The 22,880-nt window shown below is 44.7% G+C and overlaps 1 protein-coding gene across 2 annotated transcripts in view; it reads left to right on the top strand.

Annotated features, from left to right (window-relative positions):
• The window catches only part of ACOT7 (acyl-CoA thioesterase 7), a 108,263-nt gene that overhangs the window by 35,332 nt on the left and 50,051 nt on the right, over positions 1–22,880 (top strand). The window contains exons 4-7 of one of the 2 annotated variants that reach the window (XM_073316626.1): positions 3,149–3,240; positions 14,131–14,245; positions 18,874–18,888; positions 19,997–20,083. In XM_073316626.1, coding sequence (XP_073172727.1) covers positions 3,149–3,240; positions 14,131–14,245; positions 18,874–18,888; positions 19,997–20,083 — 309 coding nt within the window. The remainder of the gene's footprint in view (positions 1–3,148; positions 3,241–14,130; positions 14,246–18,873; positions 18,889–19,996; positions 20,084–22,880) is intronic. The other variant, XM_073316627.1, reaches the window with a different exon arrangement.

The raw sequence follows: 22,880 nt of genomic DNA, 5'->3' as shown, positions 1-22,880 counted from the left end.
ATCTCCTCTTCTACAAATTGTCAGCTAATAAATACCATGCAAAGCAAGAGAGCCTCCTCTCCCAATTCTCCCCTCCTCACCTGCAGCACTAACAATGCCAGGATTTTCCATTTTACTAGTCAGTTCGGGCACATGCCTTTATACTTAACACAGTCAGCTTTGCAACAGTAATATTAAATAGCAAAATAGTAACCGTATATGGATGTGATTGCGGGAGAATTACACTGGAAGAGAAGTGCAGCTCTTGAGACTTAAAATACTCCTTGGGAATTACGGTTCTGATTATTTTTATTAAAGAATGGGGGGGGGGAGGATTTTTAATGAACTTGTTTTGCATAATTTAGTGCACATTGTTCAGAGGCCTGAAAAGGGTCTGCTCATGTGGTTGCCATGGTAACCATCTTGTCAGGATAGTTTTAGTTGGGTGTAACAGTGATTCTTATTCCCAAAAGCGTGTTGTCAAGTCCACTTTCAGTCAAAGTGCAGCAGAAACGTTTTCCATGTTATTTGCCTGTAGTTGAAAAATGATGCAGAATCGTAGCCAAATGCAGCATTTCTATTAGTGACAGGAAGTTCATGTGCAGCCCTGGCAGGACCTGGCCTAATGAATGTGATTTAGCAGCATCTATTCAAGCTCAGTGCATTCTTGTACCCATATTTTGCTCTTGTGTGGGTAGCCTGCTTTCGTGGCAGATCTGCTCAGGGTGTGAAACCAGGCCCTGGGTTCTGCAGGGAAAGGCTCCTGTTGCCGGGAAAGGTTTGGAGGAAGCCAAGCTGATTTGAGAGGCTTGTAAGGTAAGCCTGGGAAGTCTGGGTACGCTCTTCTTTACTGGGGATGTTTTGTTGAAGCTCCCAATTTTTTTAGGGAGGTCTCTTGCAGGGGACTAGAGATACAGGTACCTAGTGCTGGCTTGGACTAGTCTCCAGGCTACAGGGACAGGCTTATTTGTTGCAGGCATTAAAAGAATAGTCAGCAGCAACTGTTATGATGAAAGTCAGATGTTTTGTAGTTAAAGTAAGGGGAGGGTGTGCCTTGAAGTCTGATTGTGCTTCGAGCACCCACCCAGACACTGCCTCACTGCCAGGTCCTATTGCCAGTTCTTTTGTGTCCGACTCCAGAGCGCGCGCTCTCCTAATGTCCCCCATGGCCTTCCAATGAATTTTAGGCATTCGTTTATCACAATGAGCCGTGTGGGGCAGTTTGGGGGCTAGCTGGACGATTGGAGTTTGACCCTTCAAATTTCAGACAGATGAGAACCTCGCTGTCTAGTATAGAAATGACTCACACTTGTGTAGGCTGAGATCCCCACTTGGGAATCTGCATCTACAGTTTGGTGCTTGCTCCACTGTGAAGAAGAGATGATGTAGGGTCCCATGCTGCACAGGGAGGCCACAATGCTACCGATTCTAGATGTATGCTTTCCTCTGCAGTTTGCCTGGCATGCCACAAACTCTCCTGTTTTATAACATGCAGAACTTGCTGCTGGGAATATTGGAAGGAGATGGCACAGCCAACTTCAGCAGGGCTAGAGTAGATGGGCCTCACCTATCTCCGACTTAAAGATCTGTCAGCCCAGGATCCGTCACCCCCCCGGCTGGCTTGTTAATGGCTGTATTGACAGCAGGCCAGTGCATGTGATTGAGTGCCCAGACCAGAGGTGAATTACCGTCCATTTATCTAACAGCTCTGTCTTGGCTGAATAGTTTGCACGCGCCATAGATGCTAGTTTCTGAGCTTGATGTCATTGGAGTCATTGACCATTTGACTTCTGGAAATATTTAGACATAAAATAATCCTGTCAGAAGGAATTCCACATTTTGTTATATAAGGTTTTTTGGCAAGATATTTGGAGTTTTTAAATTCAGTGTGAGAGCTAATTTGGCACTGAAAACATGACTGACTTTTTTTTTTTTTGAAGAACAACGCGAGAGCTCATCTGGTCTCCTTTCACATCTGCTCTGTATCCTTCCACCAGCTAATCTTATACCTGTATGTATTGTGTTTAGATGCTTCCCCAAAGGTAGGATTCATTAAACCACGAGTTTTTAGAAATTGTGCAAATAAACATTAAACACATGAATTCCCAACCCCTGCTCTAAACACGAACTGTGATCTTCCACCTCAGTGGTTGTTTCATGTACAGTGCACATTCTAAGCATTCTAAACCTTCAGCAGAAGCTAATGAGCCCCTGCAGCACTTGATAAAATCCAGCTCCTTTGCATTATACTGGATGCTTGTTTCAGCTAATTTCTAGCAATCATTAGCATTTAAATCTGCTTTTTAAGAGGTCACCCTGCTTAGCAGGTCAAGGTGCCACTTAGCAGTAACATTGCGGTCAGAGGGCCTGTGTCACTAAACAACGTGCTACACTTACACATTTAAGGGACAAAGCGCTAACTGTCTGTAGGGCTGCTCTGGAAGGTTCAAGCAGCATTGCTGGCAGGATAGCTTCCTGTCCATCTCTTGCCGAACGCAGCGGTTGGCGCATGCATTTCTGCCAGTCCTGGAATTCCTCAGTCTGACCCAATGTGGCATAACAGACTGAGTGGGGGGTCAGAACACAGCATGTGCTAATGTTATACTGGAGCCTCAGTCTCTTAAGCCATGACAGTGTCACTTGGTGATCAGCTGCTTGCTCGTGTGCAGCTCAGACACGACAGGTACCAAAGAGGTCCGCTGTAGCAAGCGTTCCATGCTCACAAGCAAAAACATGATGATGGTTCTCTGCCATTGTTCAGCTCTTTCTCTGATGCTGGCACATGGCATCCAGAGAAGTCTCCTCAAGCCCATTCCCTGGTCGGGGGGGAATGTGGGGGGTGGGCTCTGTCCTCAGTGATGCTCTCCCTATGTATTCCGATCGAATGAGCATGGGGAAGGGAGGACATCAGATAATCAACTGGAGCAAAGCCCTAGGCCTTGGGAGGCTTAATTAATGGTTTATACAGCTCTTTGCCATTCTCCAATCTCTTTGGTGCATCTCCAGGAAATTAGCTGCTATATCTGGGCTTCTTGCTTTTGTTACCCATCATCCTCAACGTAGCTTTCCTTGTACAGAATTTATGCTCCTAAAGTGCTACACAGGCTTTACTGCCAGGTGTTTCCAATGTATCTGTATTTTTAACACTTTTTTTTTTTCTTTTTTTAAGGTGCGAAGAGGGTGACTAATAGGGCAACTCTGTGGTATGTGCCTCTTTCTCTAAAGAACGTGGACAAAGTCCTGGAAGTTCCTCCTATTCAGGTAACTACCTGTACGTTCGCTCAGAATCCTTACACTCAGAACTTAGTGTATGCGTTTGCAGAGATTTGGAGTAGGGCGTATTCTATTCCAGAGTCTTAACGTTCATTTTTCTAACTAAAAGTTGACATGTCTCCCTCCAGGCCAGTCGGAGCAGGTGCAGCATCAGAGTAATACTAGCTTTGCTATTACGATGTCCGATTTCAGGGGTGTGGGCAGTTTTGTGTTTCATCTCTCTCCCCCCTCACTCCTCTTTGAGGAAAAGATGCTCTGACTAATGCAACTACTGTATCTTCACCACTTTGAGGGTACTGAAGCAGGTGGCAGTGATCTCAGGAAATATTGCACTACAGAAAATGAACTTCTTTACGCCATAGCCAAGTGAGACTTAACCAGTTAATGCAAGAGAGCAAGGCATAAATTAAGCTATTGAAGTCTCTCCTTTCTCCTTTAAGTGGGAGAGCTGACAGACTTGGCTTTGCAGAAGGAGAGGATGCTGCTCTTCAGGACTCAGACTGGCTGTTTCCAGAAGGATCTGTAGATGCTCTGAGGCCACAGACTGTACTTTTGAGCTCTATTTTCACTAGGTACAGCGACCAAGATGCGTAGACCTGGAAGGGGTTCAGTACCTGTGTGCAACCCACAAAAAGGCTGGTACTAAACTTACCGGATAAAATAGCTGTGCTTTGAAGAGCAACAAAATGACTCTAGAAGAACTTTCTTTGGCTTTCAAGTAATTAAAGTGCAGGGATGAAACAGAGTCTGTATTTTGGTGTCAGAGTGACAAATCCTTAAGGATAAGGATGTAAAAATAAATGAGTGACTCATCCTAAACTCTCCTTCTAAATAAACATATGTTCAGGGAAATGCTTTGTACAACCATGTGTGCGCCAGAAAATATCTCTAGCTAGTCTAGACTAATCACCTGCTAAGTGTACATATGTAACAGGGTTCACTCACCATGGTGGTGCTGCCTGCTGGCCGTCTTGGGAATTAGCTCTGTGCCCTCTTCAGGTGGTGTCTTGCTGTTGTCACTCCTGGTCTAGGGCCCACGTCTCTCCAAGGACCGCATCATCCTCTTCAGCAACACAGCCCTCTGCCCGTGCCACACACTTAGGTGGACCTGCAGTCTGCTGTTCAGCCACTTCCCTTAGTGGCTACTGCAGCAACTTGTCTGGACACTTCCTCGTGGCCCCAGCGTCCTCTTTGCCCTTGTCTCAGGGCCTCAGCCTGCAAATGCAGCAGCCAGCCAGGAGCGCTCTCTCACTCCCCCTGTCCCTGCTCGCAGCACTGTTCTGTCCAGGGTGCTGGCAGTTCTCTCAGCCCTCCAGAGACACAGTCCTTCCTCCCTAGACTCCCAGCAGAGAACTGAACTCCTCTGCCCTGCAGCTCCCTTTTCATATGGGCCTGCTTGGTCCTGATTGGCTGCTCCCTTCAGCCCTTCCTGATTGGCTGCCTCCTGCGCAGCCTCCCTAGGGCTCTATTAACCCCTTAGAGTCCAGGGTGGGGAAGGCACCCCATCAAAACAGAAAATACTTTGTCAAGTTAGAATTAGCTTTTCACCCCATCCATATGTCCTGTAATTCTCCTTCTCCTACAATCTGAGTTCTAACATGTATGCAGTCCTCTAAAATATCTTTTGGTTGACCCCTTCTATTGTTAAAAAAATATATAATATCCCCCCCCGGCCCCCCCCTCCCAGTCAGATATGACTGAGTGACCAAAATGTCAAGTTTGAAATACCTGAGTTCTCTGGGGCTACAGGTTTTGAGGAAGGTTTTCCACTACTCCCAGCTCTTCTCTGCCAAAGCGTTGACTTGGTTTGCTCAGTATTGGGACTTGAGGCCTGATCCAATTTGGCCTGCTTGAGTCAGTGGGATTCTTTCCATTGACTTCAGTGGGAGTTGGATCAGGCTCTTGGTGAAGAATTTAGGTAGGTTCTTAAAGGTTAAGAATAGTAAGAAAAAAACTGGAAGGTGAGACTAAAGAAAAGAGGTGTGGGAAACGGGTGTAACTGTCTAGTGAAATTGCAGGTCGCCTCAAAAGTGAGATTTATGGACTTTCCTGTCCTGGCCAAAGTCTTTATATTCACTGGTGAATACTACATGTAGTAAACCACTTACTTTTACATGTGAAGTGACCTTTCATTTGTGGTGGTGGTCTTACATTTTGCTTTCTGATAGCGTGAGGCCTTTCTCCTTCCAGTCCCTAATGAATCATGCATACCTGTGGTGTTTCATAACTAATGATTGGGTGCATAATTTTACTTCCAAATGATTGTCCATGTTTTGGCATGTCAGGTGCCTTGACATAAACTCATTCGTTGCCTAACAGAGTCTTAAGGGAACTGTAAACATCAACACAGCTCTTCAGTTGGCTCTGCCAATGTAGTCATTGGAGCTACTCTACTTTTGAGTGCATTGGATTTGCATTGCCAAGAGAGGTTAATCCTGTTAATGAGCTGCTCCCTCTGGTGTGCTCCACCTCCAAGATCTTTCTCAGTACGTGTTAGAGGAAAATTCCTGTGACCGAATGAATCGAGAGTCTAAAGCGGGATATTTTTGTTCTTTACTCAGCAATTGTTCGCTTCAGACTTCGGGTAGCACATTCTCTCTCTCCCTGTACTCGGATGTCTCCTTCCAGGAACTCTTGAGTCCTTGAAGTCCCCTGCCAGTATGTTAGTGACCAATATTTCATCTAGCAGGATGGAGGATTCATATACCTCTTACCTGGAAAAGATTTGTTGAGCACAGAGTTGTGATTCCAGCATTTTCCCTGCCAAGCTACATCTCTCACCAAACACATCTCTCCTTTCTGCCTCCAGATCAGAATAAGTTTATTTATCTGGTATTTTACTCTTCTTCCAGAGTACTAAGGACTTGAGTCCGTTTCCCAAACATCCTCTCCTCTTACCCTATCTGAAAGGACTTAAAACCCTACTCTTCCTGTGATCTTTTATGCAATTTGTCAAGCTCAGACTTTGGTCATTTTAGAGAGTTTCAAAACCCATCTTAACTTGTCGTCTTGGTCAGAGCCCAAATAACCATTTGAAACAAGAGGTTGATGCCTCATTTAGATGATAAATGAGGTTTCATTGTTACACCATCCAAACTTAATTGAGTTCTTTACAGTTACACCTCTGAGGTCTGAATGAGCTGGCTGATGTGTCTTGGTTTTAATTGAGTTAATATAATGTATTAAAGTCTCCAGTAAAAGCCATTGTTATGTCTGATATTGGCCTGATAATAGATGTGCTATTGCCAGCAAAATATTAATTAGGGCATTAGGTTACCTTTCACGTGTTCCCCCTCACATGTATGAATGTGCTCTCCAAATCAAAATGGCAAGGGACAATCTGCCTACCCAGTACTTAAACTCTCTTTACTGGTGAGAAGCTGCTGTTGTCTAAGCTGTATTCTCTTCAGGACTGGTACTGATGCAATTATGCTCAATTTATTTATTTGGATCTTTCGGGTGGGTGAGAGAGGCAAGGAGACCAAGCATGGAAAATTTCAACCTAAAGGGTGACTGCTTCAGGAAGTCGTGTGTGGAAAGTGGCTTGTAAGAAAGTACCCTGAAGTGTGGCAGATGTTGTTAGATACCCACTCTAATATGTCTTGGGCTGCAGACTTGACTCCTTCAGGAGTGGTCAGCACCATGTGTAACTCCACCAGGTTCTCACCTCTGAGTTCTAGTCTTATGATGTGGTTAATGCTCATTGACTCACCAAAGATACCAGGCTTCTCCATAGCCATTGCTATTGTGTAATTTATGGAAAAAGTTACACTTAAATCTATTCTCCGCATGTCTCTAAAAATGCCATGCTAAACTAACTAGCCATAGGGCAAAGTCCTCTCTAGTAACTTTCTGATTTGTTTGTGCCGACCAAAGTTATTGGCACACCTGAACTGTGAGTACAGGGCATTGACTATGAGCTAATAGGGTCCTGCTGTGCTGCACGTCTTCCATGTGAGAGCAGTGGGCAGTCAAACATCCACCTGGAGAGGCGGCCCTCTTCGGGCCAAAGACTTTAGACATCTTGCTTCTGTTGGGCTCTAGACTGGCATCTGTAGGTCTGTTTGCTGAAAATGATGGAGATAAAAGTTGATCTCGTAGGCAGCCTAGCTTAGTCCTCTGTCCAGGGCATCACTAGGGCAAATTCTGGAAGATTACATAGGCAACTTAGTAGGAGCCAGAGAACTGCCCCTTGTTATATTAGCATTGAGCAAGTTCAGCTGCCTGCATCTCAACTATAGAGGTGTGTTTTTCTGCTCAGGATCAAGTGCTGCATAATAGGACCTGTAGTTGCTGTAGCTACCCCACTGCACAATGCATATTGTTTGAAATTGGCTCCTGAGCCTTGTGCTGGTATCCACTATAGCCAGCAAACCGATCTGGAATGCAGTGGCCACCAACACTTGTTCACTAACCTACTCGGTTAGGTAGCACATAAACTTCCATTAGAAAGTTTCTAATCCTGTTGTTGTGATACTCTAGTTCCCCCCACCCACTACTTGTCCTTCTCCAACACTTGCCTCCAGCACTAAAGGGAATGTCCTGATGTTAGCAGCATTGGAGACAAATGGCTGAGGCTGGGCACCAGTTTCCCCGCTGGCTTCACAATGGGAAGCACTTCCCTGTCTGAACACTGTTTAATATTAAATACTTCTTACTGTTAACTCACTATTGATACATCATAAGACTTGCAGGGACTTTCTTCCATGCTGGGAATGGCAAATGTCACTCTTCTTCAAGATGACCACCACCATTAGGGAGCTGAGAGAAGTTTGCAAAGCCAGTTAAGTTATTGCTAAATGGTTGTATCTTTCTTTGGAGTACTCACCAGGTTTCTCCAGCACCCCCAAGCCGAGAACACCTAATAAGACCATTCTGCTGCCCTCCTGTAAACAAGCACTAACTTTGTTTGATAGGGCACGGTCATGATATTCTAGAGGAAATACGATTTAGCTGAAAGGAAGTTCATACACTGATTAAAAGTGGCTTTGCACTTCATTGGGGAAGCAGAACCATGGGAAGAAAACTAGTTAGACAGCACTAGAACAACAGACCTAATATATTCATATGTATCCTCTAATCTTCCTACAACCCACCTCCAGTCTTCAGGCAAACAATAATTTTGCCTGTGTGGCTTTTAAAAGCTTCGCTCAACTCTTCCCTGGGGAGAGAATTCAATAACTCCTGAGCAACATTTATTAAAATGGTAAAGGGGAAGAAAACTCTTTGACATAGGGTTAGCCTTAGAACCCAAACCCAAAGTTACAATGAGAGGTATTGGAATGAAGCTAATTACAATGGAGTTAGTGTAGTAAAGTTACTGTAATAGCTTCTTATGGGGAAGGGTCTTCTCCCTGGACTAATCTGTTTTGCTGGAGGTAATGACCAGAAATCATAAGATTTAACTGATACTTCTGCATTGTTGGGAAGCATAATATGCAGTAAGAGGGGATTGTTCTTTAAAAACACACACGCTTACGCTTCTTCTGGGGACCTGTTCTTAGTAACTGAAATGGACAAAGAATCCTAGCTGCTGAAGCTGAGTGAGCAGAGCTAGACTTGTTAACCTTGGAAATGGTCAGAATCTTACGTTTTGAGGTAAGTGTCAGAAGGTCAAGATGTATAATGCAGACACATTTCTGCTTGCCCCACTGCATTGAGTAGACTACCTAGTTGTTCTGTACAATGTGTTGAGGGGCACAGCAGCTATGCGGCAGTGTATGCCACACCAGGCATTGAGAGCAATACCGAAAGCAGGGAAGCACTTGTCCCCTTGTGTGGTTGGCTGTGAAAAGAAACTGTTTTAGTTTAATAGGACTTTGCCCCTATCGAGCACTGGGACAGGCAACTCTGTTTGAAATGGCCGTAATGAGCTCCCAACCCGCACCCTATGAGCGATAGCTACTGATCTTATTTCTTTGTGTCACAAAGAATGATTGACTAGACTGCTAGTGAAGTTCAGTAGCTGGGCAAATGGGGTCATGTGCAGAAAGTCTTAATGGGGGGAGTTTTGTCATTCCAATATACTGAGTGTATGATCAAGCAAGCCATCACTCCAGTGTCAGGGCTACATAGCTAACTGATGTCACTGCTTAGTATCCTCCAGGCTTTCAAGTGAAATAGAAACTACATTTTGGGATAGTATTACCAAGCTAACACAGCTATTCATTATATAAAGTTGAAATGCTCTTTCCCTCTTCTTACATAGGCATAGAATTCCCTTGCAAAAGCCACTTACAGCTTTTAAATGCTGAACCACCCCACAATGTCCTGAGTGAAGAATATTAATTTAAATAGTCTAGCTTAAACAGCTGATGTTCACCCCCAACACAGGGACTGTGCATTCCTTTATCTGTACACAGCCAGATACACTGTGTTCAAAACAGTAGCTCAGGTTTGCCCGTTTGTCTCCACATAGACCAGAGCAGGTGGGGCAGGGGATGGCAAAGGAGTAATTTTTTTTTTTTTTTTCAGCTGGGAGCTGCTAAGGACGATTTAGTCAGATCAGTGGTAGGCTCTGAGTGAGTGGTGGTTCCCCCCCCCCCAGATAACTCTAAAGTAGGCCAAATTCTGGTCAGTTACAGTGACGTAAATCCAATTAATTCCAGTTGTTCACTAACTCCAGTGGAGTTTTTCTACAATTCCAGTGGGTGTGGCCAAGCAGGATTTGACCCAGCATTTACCTCTTATATTTCTGAAAACAAGACACACTGGCACACACAGCAGAATGAGCATACTGCAGAGAAAAAAAGAACTAGATAAGTTAATGGAGGATCGGTCCATCAGTGGCTATTAGCCAAGCTGGGCAGGGATGGTGTCCCTAGCCTCTGTTTGCCAGAAGCTGGGAATGGGTGATAGGGGATGGATCACTTGATGATTCCCTGTTCTGTTCATTCCCTCTGGGGCACCTGGCATTGGCCACTATCGGAAGGTCAGGATACTGGGCTAGATGGATCTTTGGTTTGACCCAATATGGCCGCTATGTTCTTAATGTCTTTCGACAACAATGGCAGCAGCTACTTCCTCTGACTCTCTCTGCAAAACCTGGCTTGCCCTTGTCTAGGCTTAGTGATTGGCACAGATACAGCTACTCTGCTTGGGAATCGTAGAGTGCAGGCAAAGCCTGAGAGAATCTCCGATGTCTGCTTTTAAGGGATGAAAAAATATTCAGGGACAAGTCCTTCCAACAACCTTGTTTTCGCCAGGACAGTCCTCTGAGAGTGTGCTAGGAGGCAGCTGGGGGAATGGACTTGGAAGGAATAGCCAGCAGTGTGAATGAGGCTTCATCTGTAGCACTCTCAGAAGTGACATGTGCTGCCCCTCCTCTGAGGGGAGAGGACCCCAGGAGAATGAGTAACCCACATGCCAGCTTCCTTGTACTAAAACAATTTGCCTGTTTCTTTCCTTGGCGTCTGGAGCTACATAAAAGAAATTTTGTATGACTCCAGCCCTGCCATCTGGAGCCAAAGCTTTCCAAGCAAAGGAACAGCACCTGAAAGAGGGCAGCTTTCATGTTCCCATTTAAGTCTCTGATCAACAATGTATAATTAGCTTGGAGCAACTGTCCCTTTCAATATTAATTCTCCACTTTATGGAGCGCTGTGTCCCCTGTGGGGGGATTGGGGCTTTAGCAAGCTGACAGTGAAGCATCCTTGCTTCACCCAGAAAGGACAACTGTTGTTTTATGTGCAGTTGTTCCAGGAAGTAGCCAGAGTTTAAGCCCATCTCCAGGATGCTCTCCTGTGGAATATAGATTTCAGAAGCACCTCAGTGTCTTGGTGCAAACCGTGAATGAGATCTGACCAAACGACAGACTGAGAGATTGTACTTCAGGGTTTCGCATTGACAATGAAAGAATGCTTAGCAGGCTGCCACTGCTTTGCTGCAGTAACGAGAAGGCGTTTGGAAATAGTGTCATTCGAGGAAATCGCCCCTAAAGTTCTGGCTGAAAGCTCTGTCCTACACTGCAGGTGCTTTCCGTCAAAACTCCACCAGAGCATTCCGCTCTTTTAAACTAGTGGCCGCTGCAGATTGTTCTGACTTGCCCGTGCGTGTTGGGTAAAGCCTTCAGAACAAGTTTCTCGTTGCAATTGGAATTTAGGAATTTCTTGTAATGGGAGTTTCGCATCCTGTGTCCCGCATGCTGTACACCTGTCTCCTTAGGCTGTACGCTCTTTGAGGCAAGGAGTGTTTGTTTACCTCTTGTAGAGGTCGGAGCCCATTATCAGTGCTTTTAAGATTGCATTGTGTGAGAGGCACAAACAGGGTCTGTGTACTGGTGCCTCTTCCATTTAATGCCTTTTGATAGTGCTTCTAATTCTGTCCAGTCAGAAGCTGGTTTTCTAGCTCTAGTTGTGGGGGGGAGGTGGGGGAGATGCAATGAGGAAAATGCTTGAATGTAGCTTGAGGGATTTTACAGAGACATTTTGCTGTTTGAAATGGATAACTATTTGTTCTGTACTGTAAACGCTTTGGAAAGAGTTGGAAGTAACTGTACTTGACAGGTCTATAATTAAGACTTACTCTCTTTCAACTTTGAAATGAAATGTCAGCAGCAAAATACTTAAGAATTTCATCATTATAACAATGAATGATTCCTGAAAGGTACACTTGTCTCACTGTTTGTAGCTATGTGCTGCTGAAAATTGGTTAAACTAGGGCTGTCACGCGATTAAGAAAATTAATTACGATTAATCAGTAATAGAATACCATTTATTTAAACACTCTTGGATGTTTTCCACATTTTCAAATATGTTGATTTCAGTTTCAATATGAAGTGTACAGGGCTCACTTTATATTATATTTGCACTGTAAAAATAAGAGTATTTTTCAATTCATCTAATACAAGTACTATGGTGCAATCTCTTTATCATGAAAGTTGAACTTACATATGTAGAATTATGCACAAAAAAAGGTTTTATTTTTGAATGCAAGGTCAAACTTTAGAGCTTACAAGTCTACTCAGTCCTATCACTCAGACAAACAAGTTGTTTATGTTTGCAGGAGACAATGCTGCCTGCTTCTTCTTTACAATGTCACCTGAAAGTGAGAACAGGCATTCACAGGCAGTGTTGTAGCCGGTGTTGCAAGATATTTACATGCCAGATGTGCTAAAGATTTGTATGTCCCTTCATGCTTCAACCACCATTCCAGAAGACATGCGTCCATGCTGATGACTGGTTCTGCTCGATAATGATCCGAAGCGGTGCAGTCCGATGCATGTTCATTTTCATCATCTGAGTCAGATGCCACCAGCAGAAGGTTGATTTTCTTTTCTGGTGGTTTGGATTCTGTAGTTTCTGCATCAGAGTGTTGGTCTTTTAAGACTTCTGAAAGCATGCTCCACACCTCATCTCTCAGATTTTTGGAAGGCACTTCAGATTCTTAAACCTTGGGTTGAGTGCTGTAGCTACCTTTTTAGAAATCTCAGATTGGTACCTTCTTTGCATTTTGTCAAATCTGCAGTGAAAGTTTTCTTAAAAGGAACAACATTCTGGGTCATCACCCAAGACTGCTATAACATGAAATATATGGCAGAAGGAAGGTAAAACACAGAGCAGGAGACATCCAGTTCTCCCCCAAGGAGTTGTCACAAATTTAATTAACGCATTCTTTTTTTTTAACAAGCATCATCAGTATGGAAGTATGCCCTCCGGAATTGTGGCCAAAGCATGAAGGGGCATACAAATGTTTAGCATATCTGTCATGTAAATACCTTGCAATGCCAGCTACAAAAGTGCCATGTGCCTGTTCTCACTCTCAGGTGACCATTATCTCCTGTAAATGTAAACAAACTTGTTCATCTTAGCGATTGGCTGAACAAGCAGTAGGACTGAGTGGATTTGTAGGCTCTAAAGTTTGACATTGTTTTGTTTTTGAATGCAGTTAAGTAACAAAAAATCTACATTTGTAAGGTGCACTTTCATGATAGAGATTGCACTACGGTACTTGTATGAGGTGAATTGAAAAATACTGTTTCTTTTTACAGTGCAAATATATGTAATATAAAGTTGAGCACTGTACACTTTGTATTCTATGTTGTAATTGAAATATATTTTAAAATATACAAAAACTTGCAAAATATTTAATACATTTCAATTGCTATTCCATTGTTTAACATTGCGATTCATTTTTGAGTTAATCACTTGATTTAACTGATTAATCGACAGCTCTAATTAGAACATGTACAAGGTGTGTTCAGGTTATTCCAGTACTTTGGAGAGGTCAGTGATTCAGTCAAAGACGGTGTGTTACCATAATGAAACAGCTGCATTGCTTTGTAGACCCTAGGAAAACATAACTTATAGAAATGAACTGTTGTGGTCTGTCTGCAGGCACACCAGGTGTCGCTTCCTTTTTACTTGCCTTGGTCCTCTTTAGAGAAAGTAGCAAAGTTTTTGTCCCCTAAATGAAGCAAGGAAGTCGATCAGTCTGAAAACCAGCAAGGTATATGTGTACCCAGGAGCGAATGAATTCTGTGAACAAGATGTGCATGGCCTCGGTTAGGGGCTAACTAAAGTGACTGGCTGCGTTGAAGGTGGCTGAATCTTTCAACCTGTGACACCTCCAAGGGCAGGAACGCCTGGCAGCGAGTGACTGATGAACACTAGAGATTCTGGCATAGAGGAGGAAGCGAGTGGCTGTGCACACACCCATTTTCCCCCCTCACAAGCCAGCATGGCGCTGTGCGTCTTTGGCCCTGCACTAATAGTAATTGGACAGATCTGGTTTTATGTGACAACTAGGGCAGCCATGGAATCTCTCAGCATCTGGCTGAGTACTGAGGTCAGTACCTGTTCATCTGTGGATCCCTAGTCACACATCCTTGGTCTTTCCTCTGTGGTGTAACTGTGTGACCTGTGTGTTCTTTCCCTTCAGTATGCATGGAAAGAGCTGGAAGAGGAAGGAAAAAAACGCTACGAAGAGCAAAAACTGGAACGACTGGTAACTAAACAGAGAAATGGGGACATCATCTTCCCTGTAATCAACCCAGGTAATGCAGTCAGCCAGAGTGGTGATTTCTTAAGTAATCCTTATTTAGCTTGCAAAATTCTTCACACGCTCCTTCTCAGGCTTCCAAACTAGTAGGATAAGACAGAGTATTAACTTGGTACAACAAGGTCTTCACTGCACCAAAACACGAATTCTCCACCTTGTCCGTCCCGAGACTCCATGTTGTAACCAAAAAAGGTTTTGGGTCCCACTCCCGTTTGCCTAAAAGAAGAGGGTGGGACTGGCTGGAACCCCCAAAACTTGTTTGCAGACTCCAGGATGAGAGCCCCAGAGTCGGACTTAGGCCTCCATCTCTGTGGGGCAGTTAACTTAGGACTCTGGGGAAGAAACTGAAAAACCTGTTCTGTAAGTTCTTATAACATGCTGACTTTGGGCTATGGTGGAGATCTGCACTTTACTGATAGGGACCCACATTTCCTCTGAATTTTCAGCCTTGTTTTCTTACCCTCATACTGCTTAGAACGTGTATTGACACATTACCCGGGTGTATTGCCAGTAAGTCTTTAAAGAGCACTTTTCATCCATTGATCTCAGCTCTTTACAAAGGAGGTAAGGATCAGATCTGCCATCTTACAGGTGGAGAAACTCAGGCACAGAAGTTAAGTGACTTGCCCAAGGTCACCCAGCTGGCCAGTGGTAGAGCCAGGGATAGTCAAATTCTGTTGCTCTATCCACTAGGCAACACTGTCTGCCCTCCTCAGACTGTGAGGTATCCAGCTCGGAGGGCATGGAACGAAGTACAGTTTTAAAGGCTAGCCAAGCACCCCCCCGCCCCCCTCTCTCTCTCTCACTTGTATGCCTCAACCCACCTTTCCATTTCCCCTCACCTCATCCTCCTGTCCCTGGTAGAAGGGCTCAGGAGGAACTTCTTCCATGACTTACTGATAGAGGAAAATGGTTCTTAGGGTTAATATCGGCATGTTTGTTATTCATAGATTTTTTTTTCCATGTAAGATCCTGCTCAAACTGCAGGTGGGACCTGTCTTCCCAGTCCATAAACCCAGGAGTCATAGAACACTTTCCCTGGACTTACCACTACTCCATATTCCTTCTTGTTACCTTGTGATTCCCCGCAGGTGATGTGTGCTCTGGGAATGCCTGCAAATAGACAGGCTGCTGTTCTAGGCTACAAGAAGGGCAGCCCTGCAATTCATTCTCTTCCTGTTTCTGCAAGACTGGCGTTGTAAGAGACCATGTTCAGCTCCCACCCTGACGTGTTAATCACACGCCTTGTGGCTGCCCATTCCACTCAGATGTACTTGTAGCTATGCCTGACAGACTGGCCTCTTACAGCCCGGGCCCCAGGCATTCCCATCAGTACCTAACCTTCGAGATTACTAGTTCTATTCCTTGCATACCCTGACCTTTTAAGGATGATTCCCTGCTCATTCCTCCTGCTTTTTAAAGGCTGTTCAGACCAGGATGTGCTGATCTTTCCCTGGATATTGTCAAGATAAGGTATTGCCAACCTCAAGAGATCAAAGCTCATGACTCAGGCTATCAGTCATGATTGGCCCCAAAAAATCAGACTAAAAAACGTGTTTTTTTTTAAATCATCTTGACTTCTAACTCTCCTCTATTCCTCTGCCGATGTGTGAGAGAGAATTTCAGGTTGAAAAGTCAACCTTTTAATGTGCACAAAAATACATACCTCTCTCTGGCTGCTCAGATGAAGACTTCCCTTACCCCCTCCTGGCCCCAAGATAGGAGAAGCTGACTTCTCACATTCCTGTCTTCACCTCGCAACAACATTTCTCTACCTCCTGCTGCCCAGTGTCTTCTCTGCCTGTGTCCCAGGGGCACCAATGCTCTGAGTCCCCTGCCTCCTGCTGCCCCAGGGCCCTCTCTGATCTAGTGCCATGCATGCCGGCAGGGCAGATCTATCCGCTCCACCACAAGGCTGTCATTCAGAGTTCTGCTCCTATGCCCATCCCTGAAAATTGTGGGATCTGAGGAGCTTCTTGCATCACCGTAACAGTGTCTCCTGCAGGTGCCAAAATCCCGTGATTTGCAATCGGTTCCTGAGAGTTGGAAACACTGCCTCTTCTCCTGCCTGTTTGGAGAGGAGTCCCCTTCCCCACCACTACCCCCAAGATGGGGGAGCTGCCATCCCATCACTGTTCTCTGCACCCTCTTCAGCTTCCCCCACTACCCATCATGTCCCCTGCGCCTCATTCATCTTTCACTGTGGCTGCTGCTCCTCGGACTGTCCTGTTCGCTGCCTGAACTGTGCAGTGGCAGCCATTTTGCCTGTGGCCAGGGCTTCAATGTCACTGAAATCAGTGGGCGGTGGCAGCCAGCCATCCTGCTGGCTTCAACCCCAGTCCTGTTAATGGGAGATGGTGACCGCCTTTAGTATTGGTGAGTTGGAAAATTCGTGAGTTGGGTCTGTCATGTTTTCATAAGACAGGTGGTAAATGCCCCACAATTGCTAGTCATAAAATTGTGAGAATTGCAATACCTAGAGTTTGGTTTCAGTAGAAAAACTTTCATTTCTGTCTGAATCTGTGTGTTGGGCGTTCCCATAGCATGGTTGAATGGCCTCCTTCACTTACGCATCTTCTCATCTGTTGCTGGAGAATCAGGTTTCCTTCTGCGTGTACTTGCTGAAGAAACCCATCGTATGCCACTTAACATAACTCCTGGACTTGGCTAACCAGTGTTGGAGATCCAGTGTGTAGCTATGAGATCAAATGCTCTTGGCTGGAGTTGTCAAGGTGTGTCTGGAGATCATCAAAGAGCATCTGGAATTCTCCTGGCATTCCATGAGGGACATGATCATACTGGCTGTCCCTTTGGCTTAGAAATTCTGACTTGCCAGCTGGCTTTGGGTTCCATGTCTGATTTCTTGCTGCCCAGGTGACTTGTCATGCCATTCTAAAAGGCTCTGCCCCGCTGTGTCCTTAGTGAGTGATTTATAAGAGCTGCTTGTTTCCTCGCTCCTGCAAAGTGCTGCTTCCCAGGTGAGAGAGCTCACTTTAAGGAAGCCATTATTCTCTTGGCATTCTTGCCTCCGTTATTGCCAATAGGAAACTTTCCATGGACTCATGCCTTTTGTAATCAGAAACCCAGAACTCTCCATGCACTTGGGTAGGAGTGTGTCTGCCCATCACTGTAAAAGGGCAGTGGTTTCCAGTCTCCCAGACCACTAGTCTCCAGGTGGGAAAACGAATAGACTAAACTAGGTTACTTACCTGTAGCCTGAGGCCTCCTGAGTTTGCCCCTTCAGAGACCGCCCCTCCGTCTGCCTTGCTTGTCTTCAGGGAGCTGTTGGGTTTGACGCTGGAAGTTCAGAGCACTGAGGAGCTGAGCTGCTGCACTCGGCTATTTATAGCCCTCACGTAGCCTAGCATGTGCAATCCAAGAGTGTGCATCTGTGGATTGGAAAAGACAATTCTGGCTTTGTTCAAGGGCTCTGGCTGAGAGTCTGTACTCGAACATAACGCTGTGAGATTTGAAATCTAATTTGAGAAGCTGCTAGAGCATGTGACCAAGTAAACTTGTAAGTCCCTTTCTGAGGTGGAGTTATGAAAGAGATGGCATGCAGACTATTTTTGCCATTTTGAATAGAGGCTCTTTCTCTTCAGCTTGTTAATTTTTTAACTACCTTTAAAATTTGAGAACAGTACAAGGTTTCAGGCGTTTGGACAGTAGTTGCCTAGCAACAAGTCACAAGGGGCAACTGCGTTCCTTTGGTCTCGTTCCGGAGCCCGAAAGGTTTTATAAACCGTTTTGCTTGCTACGCCACATGTCTATATCCAGGTGAAGATGAAATGGCTTAATTTTTACAGCAGTGACAAGCTTTCCTCAATAAAGATCAGGAAAACGTGACTTTTTAATAAGTGTGAACGTTGGCACCGCAGCTGGCTGCATGAAAGCCTGAATACTCCTAATGATATCTGCCGGTGCTCGGAGGTGATGGGGGAGCTGGCCTGCCCAGGCTTTGTACTCCCCCTCCCCGCAGCTCCTGTCCCAAATGGCAGCAGCGGGAAATGCAAGTTGGGCAGCGACATGCTCAAACACTGGTATCAACACCTGTTCCAAAAAGTGTCTAAGGTGAAGAGCTGGGTAGATTAGGGGATTCACAGTGAAATAGGCTTTTTAGCCCCCGGTTCAAATCTGGCCCACATTGGCAGCGATGGAAAGCCATTAACTATCATTTGGCTGCCTGTGTGAAATTGGATAAGTGTCTACATTAGACGTCACCGTCACAATAGACACTGACAATCCTGAGTTGAAACAGATGTAGAACTGAATGGGCATGAAGGCGGACGGCTGACTTGTCTTCCTACTCATGGGCATTTCCTCCACATTGGGCTGGCATGGAGAAGCCTGCCTGTCTGCTGTGCAGTAACTGTTCTGTGGATAGACTTCATTGTTTGGGGCTCCCAATAAAGTGTCTGTTACCAACACTGAATTCCTTTGCTGTTCGAGCCCATGAAGATAGAATTCTGCAACGTCACAGGGCATGCTGACTCTGCAGACCTGCAGTTCTAGCTCACGTGGGGGGGGGGGGGGGCTGACGTCCATATCTGTTTGCTAAAAGAGGGTACCTAGATAATGAAAGCTGCTTATATACCCTTTTTCTTTGCTCTCCTTGCCTCACAGATAGACAGACTAAAGGTAAGGCTATTTCAGTTAATTGACGCTGTGTCGTGTGGCTGTAGCTGGCAAATGCACATTAAGGGGAGATTTTTAAATGCTATTTGTTCTTCTGTTACTCGAATTATTGAGCTTCCCTTTGAAGGCCATAATGGCAGGCAATTGTCTACCAGATTTACTTTTTTCTCAGTATAAGCCAAAGTTCATACAAACTTCTCACTGAACATAGGCTTTGAAAAGCCATTTTTTTAACCAGCGTATATGGGCAAAAGCTTTCACTTAGACACTTCAGTGCGGCTGTGTATGGCGCACCAGTGATCAGTTCAGATACCAGTTGCAGCTGCAGTGACAAGAGGGTACAAAACCAGAAAGTGTTAATGCTGGGCTGCAAGCGGAGTCCTTTACCGTATTGGTTTCCCAGCACATTTTCAGAATCCTTTCTATGATCTGTGGCACTGAAACCAACGCGCGCACACACACTGAAATCAGCGGCACCCCCCCCCCCCACACACACACAATCTCTTGTTCTCTCCCACCAAACTGAGGTTTAGAAATGTTGAAGTTAATCCCTTCTACATTGGGCTTGGCTGCGGAAGCCATTTTGCAGGTCTTTGGTCCCTTTTGAACTGGAAGACCTTTCAAGAAGCAGTTTGGTGGAACAGCAAGGGCAGTAGAGGTTGGGCTGAGAGCAGGAGTATCCTGTGAGGCCGCAGGCAGGCAAGAATGGGCTCGATTCAAGGCTGCTTTGGTTAAGGTGGCTCCGCTCAGGATGCAATTGCCAAACGGAAATAGGAGTAACTTTAAAACTACTGATTTTCAAATGTTAGCTTATTCTGAAGATCTAGACTAAAAATAAAGCCAAATTTGTAGCTTAAAGAAAGAGGTTTCATTTGACCACAGTGAACCTGTGTGTGTCACGTGCCATTTCCTCTTTTCAAAGACTTGCTGACTTTAAATGTACATCGCAGTTTTTAATAAGGTAGCACAAAGATTTTTGTCCCATACAAGGTGAGCTAAAAGTCTGGTTCAAGCTCTTAATGGCATTCTTGTAGGTCAGTGGGAATTCTGATGATTAGAGTCTGAATCCTTTATATATAGTAGGTCTGACCTCTGTTTTTTCTTTCCGTAGAACCGTACACTGTGGGCTATAGCCAGTCCAGCCTGATCCATCTGGTGGGCCCCTCAGACTGCACTCTACATGGATTTGTACATGGAGGTGAGTGGCTCTGGTTTTACCACTGTTGCATCGAAGTGTGATGTGTAACTTTAGAACTCAACCACCCAGCCATTGTTTAGCAAGAACTAAAATACAATAAATTTAAAGAGAGAGCGAGGAGTAGTTGTGGCACCTTAGAGACTAACAAATTTATTTCGGCATAAGCTTTCGTGGGCTAAAGCCCACTTCATCAGATGCATCTCTGTTCATCTCTAAGGTGCCACAAGTACTCCTCGTTCTTTCTGCTGATGCAGACCAGCACGGCTACCACTCCGAAATAAATTTATGCTGGGTATTAAGGGCCTTGAATGTAATCACACTCTGACTTGGGTTCCGTTTACACAGCCCGTGGCAGTGAGCTCCCAGCCTGGGTCAGCAACCTTGGGTTGGCAGGCTTGCATTAGCGCTCTAAGAAACTGTTGTAAATGGGGCTTTGAAGCTGTGGGCTGCAGCTTGAGCTCTGAAGCTAGCCCTGTCCCTAGGCTTCTGAGCCTGAGCTGCGGCCCCAGCTACCGCTTCGAAGTGCGGTCTGCACAGCTATTTTTAGACCGCTAGTGCGAGCCCTGCCAACCTGAGTCAGTCGACCCAGGCTGGGAGGCTCGTTGCCGTGGACTGTGTAAACAGGCCCTTGGGGGCTCTTACAGAAGAACAGAAGTGGGAAAATATAATATTTTTTTTATTTGTAGGGTGGTAGCACCTAGGAGCCCCTGTTGTGGCCCAGGCACTTATGTTAGGCACTGTGTGAAGATACAAAGTGAGTCAGTGAGGCCAGACTAGATTAGGTTGTGCTGAGAATTGTTTGAGATACTAGGAGCACTTTTCAGAGAGAGGTGTCTAAATTCCCATCTACTTTGGTAGTGAGACTTGTAACCATGTGTGATACCAGCTCTGCAAGTGCTGCCCAAGGAGAGTATATTGCGTACCCACGGTGCTGCATCAATTCTAAACGCATATGCACAGATTTGCTACATCACTAAATATATGTGTGTGGTATCTACTTCTATAGGAACTGGATTTGTTAACGCCTGTACTGTAAAGTACTTCCCTTGTATTGAAGGAACTGGTTTTCCAGCTCTGATTTTCCTAGTACTTCAGTTTTAGTGACTTTAACTGCAATAAAATCACCTAAATGGTGACCCTGTTGCTTTGGATGCTGTTGCATGACACTTTCTCCTTACCCTTGTGCGTCTTGGTTTCTGGGTTTCGGCTCACTTCAAACAGTAGTTTTATAACGTCATTTGCATGCAAAAATGAGTGCAACTTTAATGTACCAATGTGTGAAACTTATTCACTAGTTCGGAGTTTGATATCTGCATGAGCCACTCCTGTTGGTATTCTGGAAGGATCAATAACATTCAAGTGCCTGTTAACTCACATTCAGACTAGAAAGGAATATTTAGATGCTAAATTACTTCAACTTTCTATAATTGCAACATCTTTGTCAATTTATGCAAAAAGCCTCTACTGACATATGCTCCCTTTTCAACTGGTAATTGGGATTTGTTTAGCAGCAGCTTCACAATGCACCATTTCCTTGTTTAGTGTGATACATACAATTGATTCATAAGCTGTGCCTAATAACACCAAGCACAGTCATCTACTACAGTAGAGAACAGCGCATGCCGTGCGGGAGTATTGAGACTGGATAAACAGAGTAATGGTCTCAAGATAATGGAGTGGTGCAATTTTCTCATTTACCTACAAAGGAATCTGAAACTAAATAAATCAGACACTCTAGCGAAGCAGTAATTCAATAAATGCTTTCTTTGCAGAGCCATTAAATGGTCATGCCCCTTTATTTACATGGAAGGAGTGCAGCGTTGCTCCTTGTAAAGTCTTAAAGTGCATGGGGATATTCAGTTAGCTTCTTTGTTTGCTAATGTGTCATGTTATGCAAATGTCTTCATTACCTCACTCCAGTGTGGGGAACCAGGTGTCTTCCTCCTGTTGCAGCCACTGGAACCAGCCCTAAAGATTTGGGGCATAGCCACATTGAAGAAATGGAGAAGCCCTTAGCCTCACTTATTGTTGACCTTCCTACTACATTTTAATATGCTCTTTAGTTAATCAGGCATCCAGAGAGTAGCTTTAGCTATGTATATTGAGGTTAGAGCAGCGGTTCTCAAACTGTGGGACAGGACCCCAAAGTGGGTCATGCCCCCATTTTAATGGGTCACCAGGGCTGGCTATGTAATAGGGTTCTGTGTGTCATAACTTAGCCAAGTCAAAATTACTTTCACATCAATTCTCACAGGGCAATCTCCCTGCCATGTGTCATCTTCCAAATCCCTCGGCAGTATCTGTTGTACAGCTCTTAAACAGAGTTTAAAAACTTTTTATAATGGGTAGATCCGCTCGCAGTGTCATCAGCAATGCCTGTCCATTGGAAATCTCTACATATAAACTATAGCATGTTAATTTATAAGGGTTCTGGCAAAGGAAGTATACACTGAGGGGGGGAAACAGTCTGGTGCCTTTGGCTAACAAAAGCTCTGCACAGTCACGTCTTAACCAGACATAGTACGGCCAATGCTGTAATCTAAAATGTGTACGCCATCTGTATAGATGGAACTCAAAGGTGAGGTGACTAACATCTAGCTCTAGAATATGGCAGAAACATGCAGCCAGACATACCTCCACATTCAATTGATGTGAATAGTGAATAATTAAACTTTTGGTTTCTCCCATGTAGAAGAGAATTTGATAGCTGACAGGGAAATAAATGAGAGCAGAGTTTAGTTTTTAAATTGAGAGGTGTGCCCTTAAATACTGATCACATAAGAGCAAATCAAATCTG

This window comes from Lepidochelys kempii, chromosome 18, assembly GCF_965140265.1.
Source record: "Lepidochelys kempii isolate rLepKem1 chromosome 18, rLepKem1.hap2, whole genome shotgun sequence".
Classification (NCBI taxonomy): domain Eukaryota; kingdom Metazoa; phylum Chordata; order Testudines; family Cheloniidae; genus Lepidochelys; species Lepidochelys kempii.
Note: the sequence above shows the minus strand (reverse complement) of the source record. Positions and strands in the feature narration are given on the sequence as shown.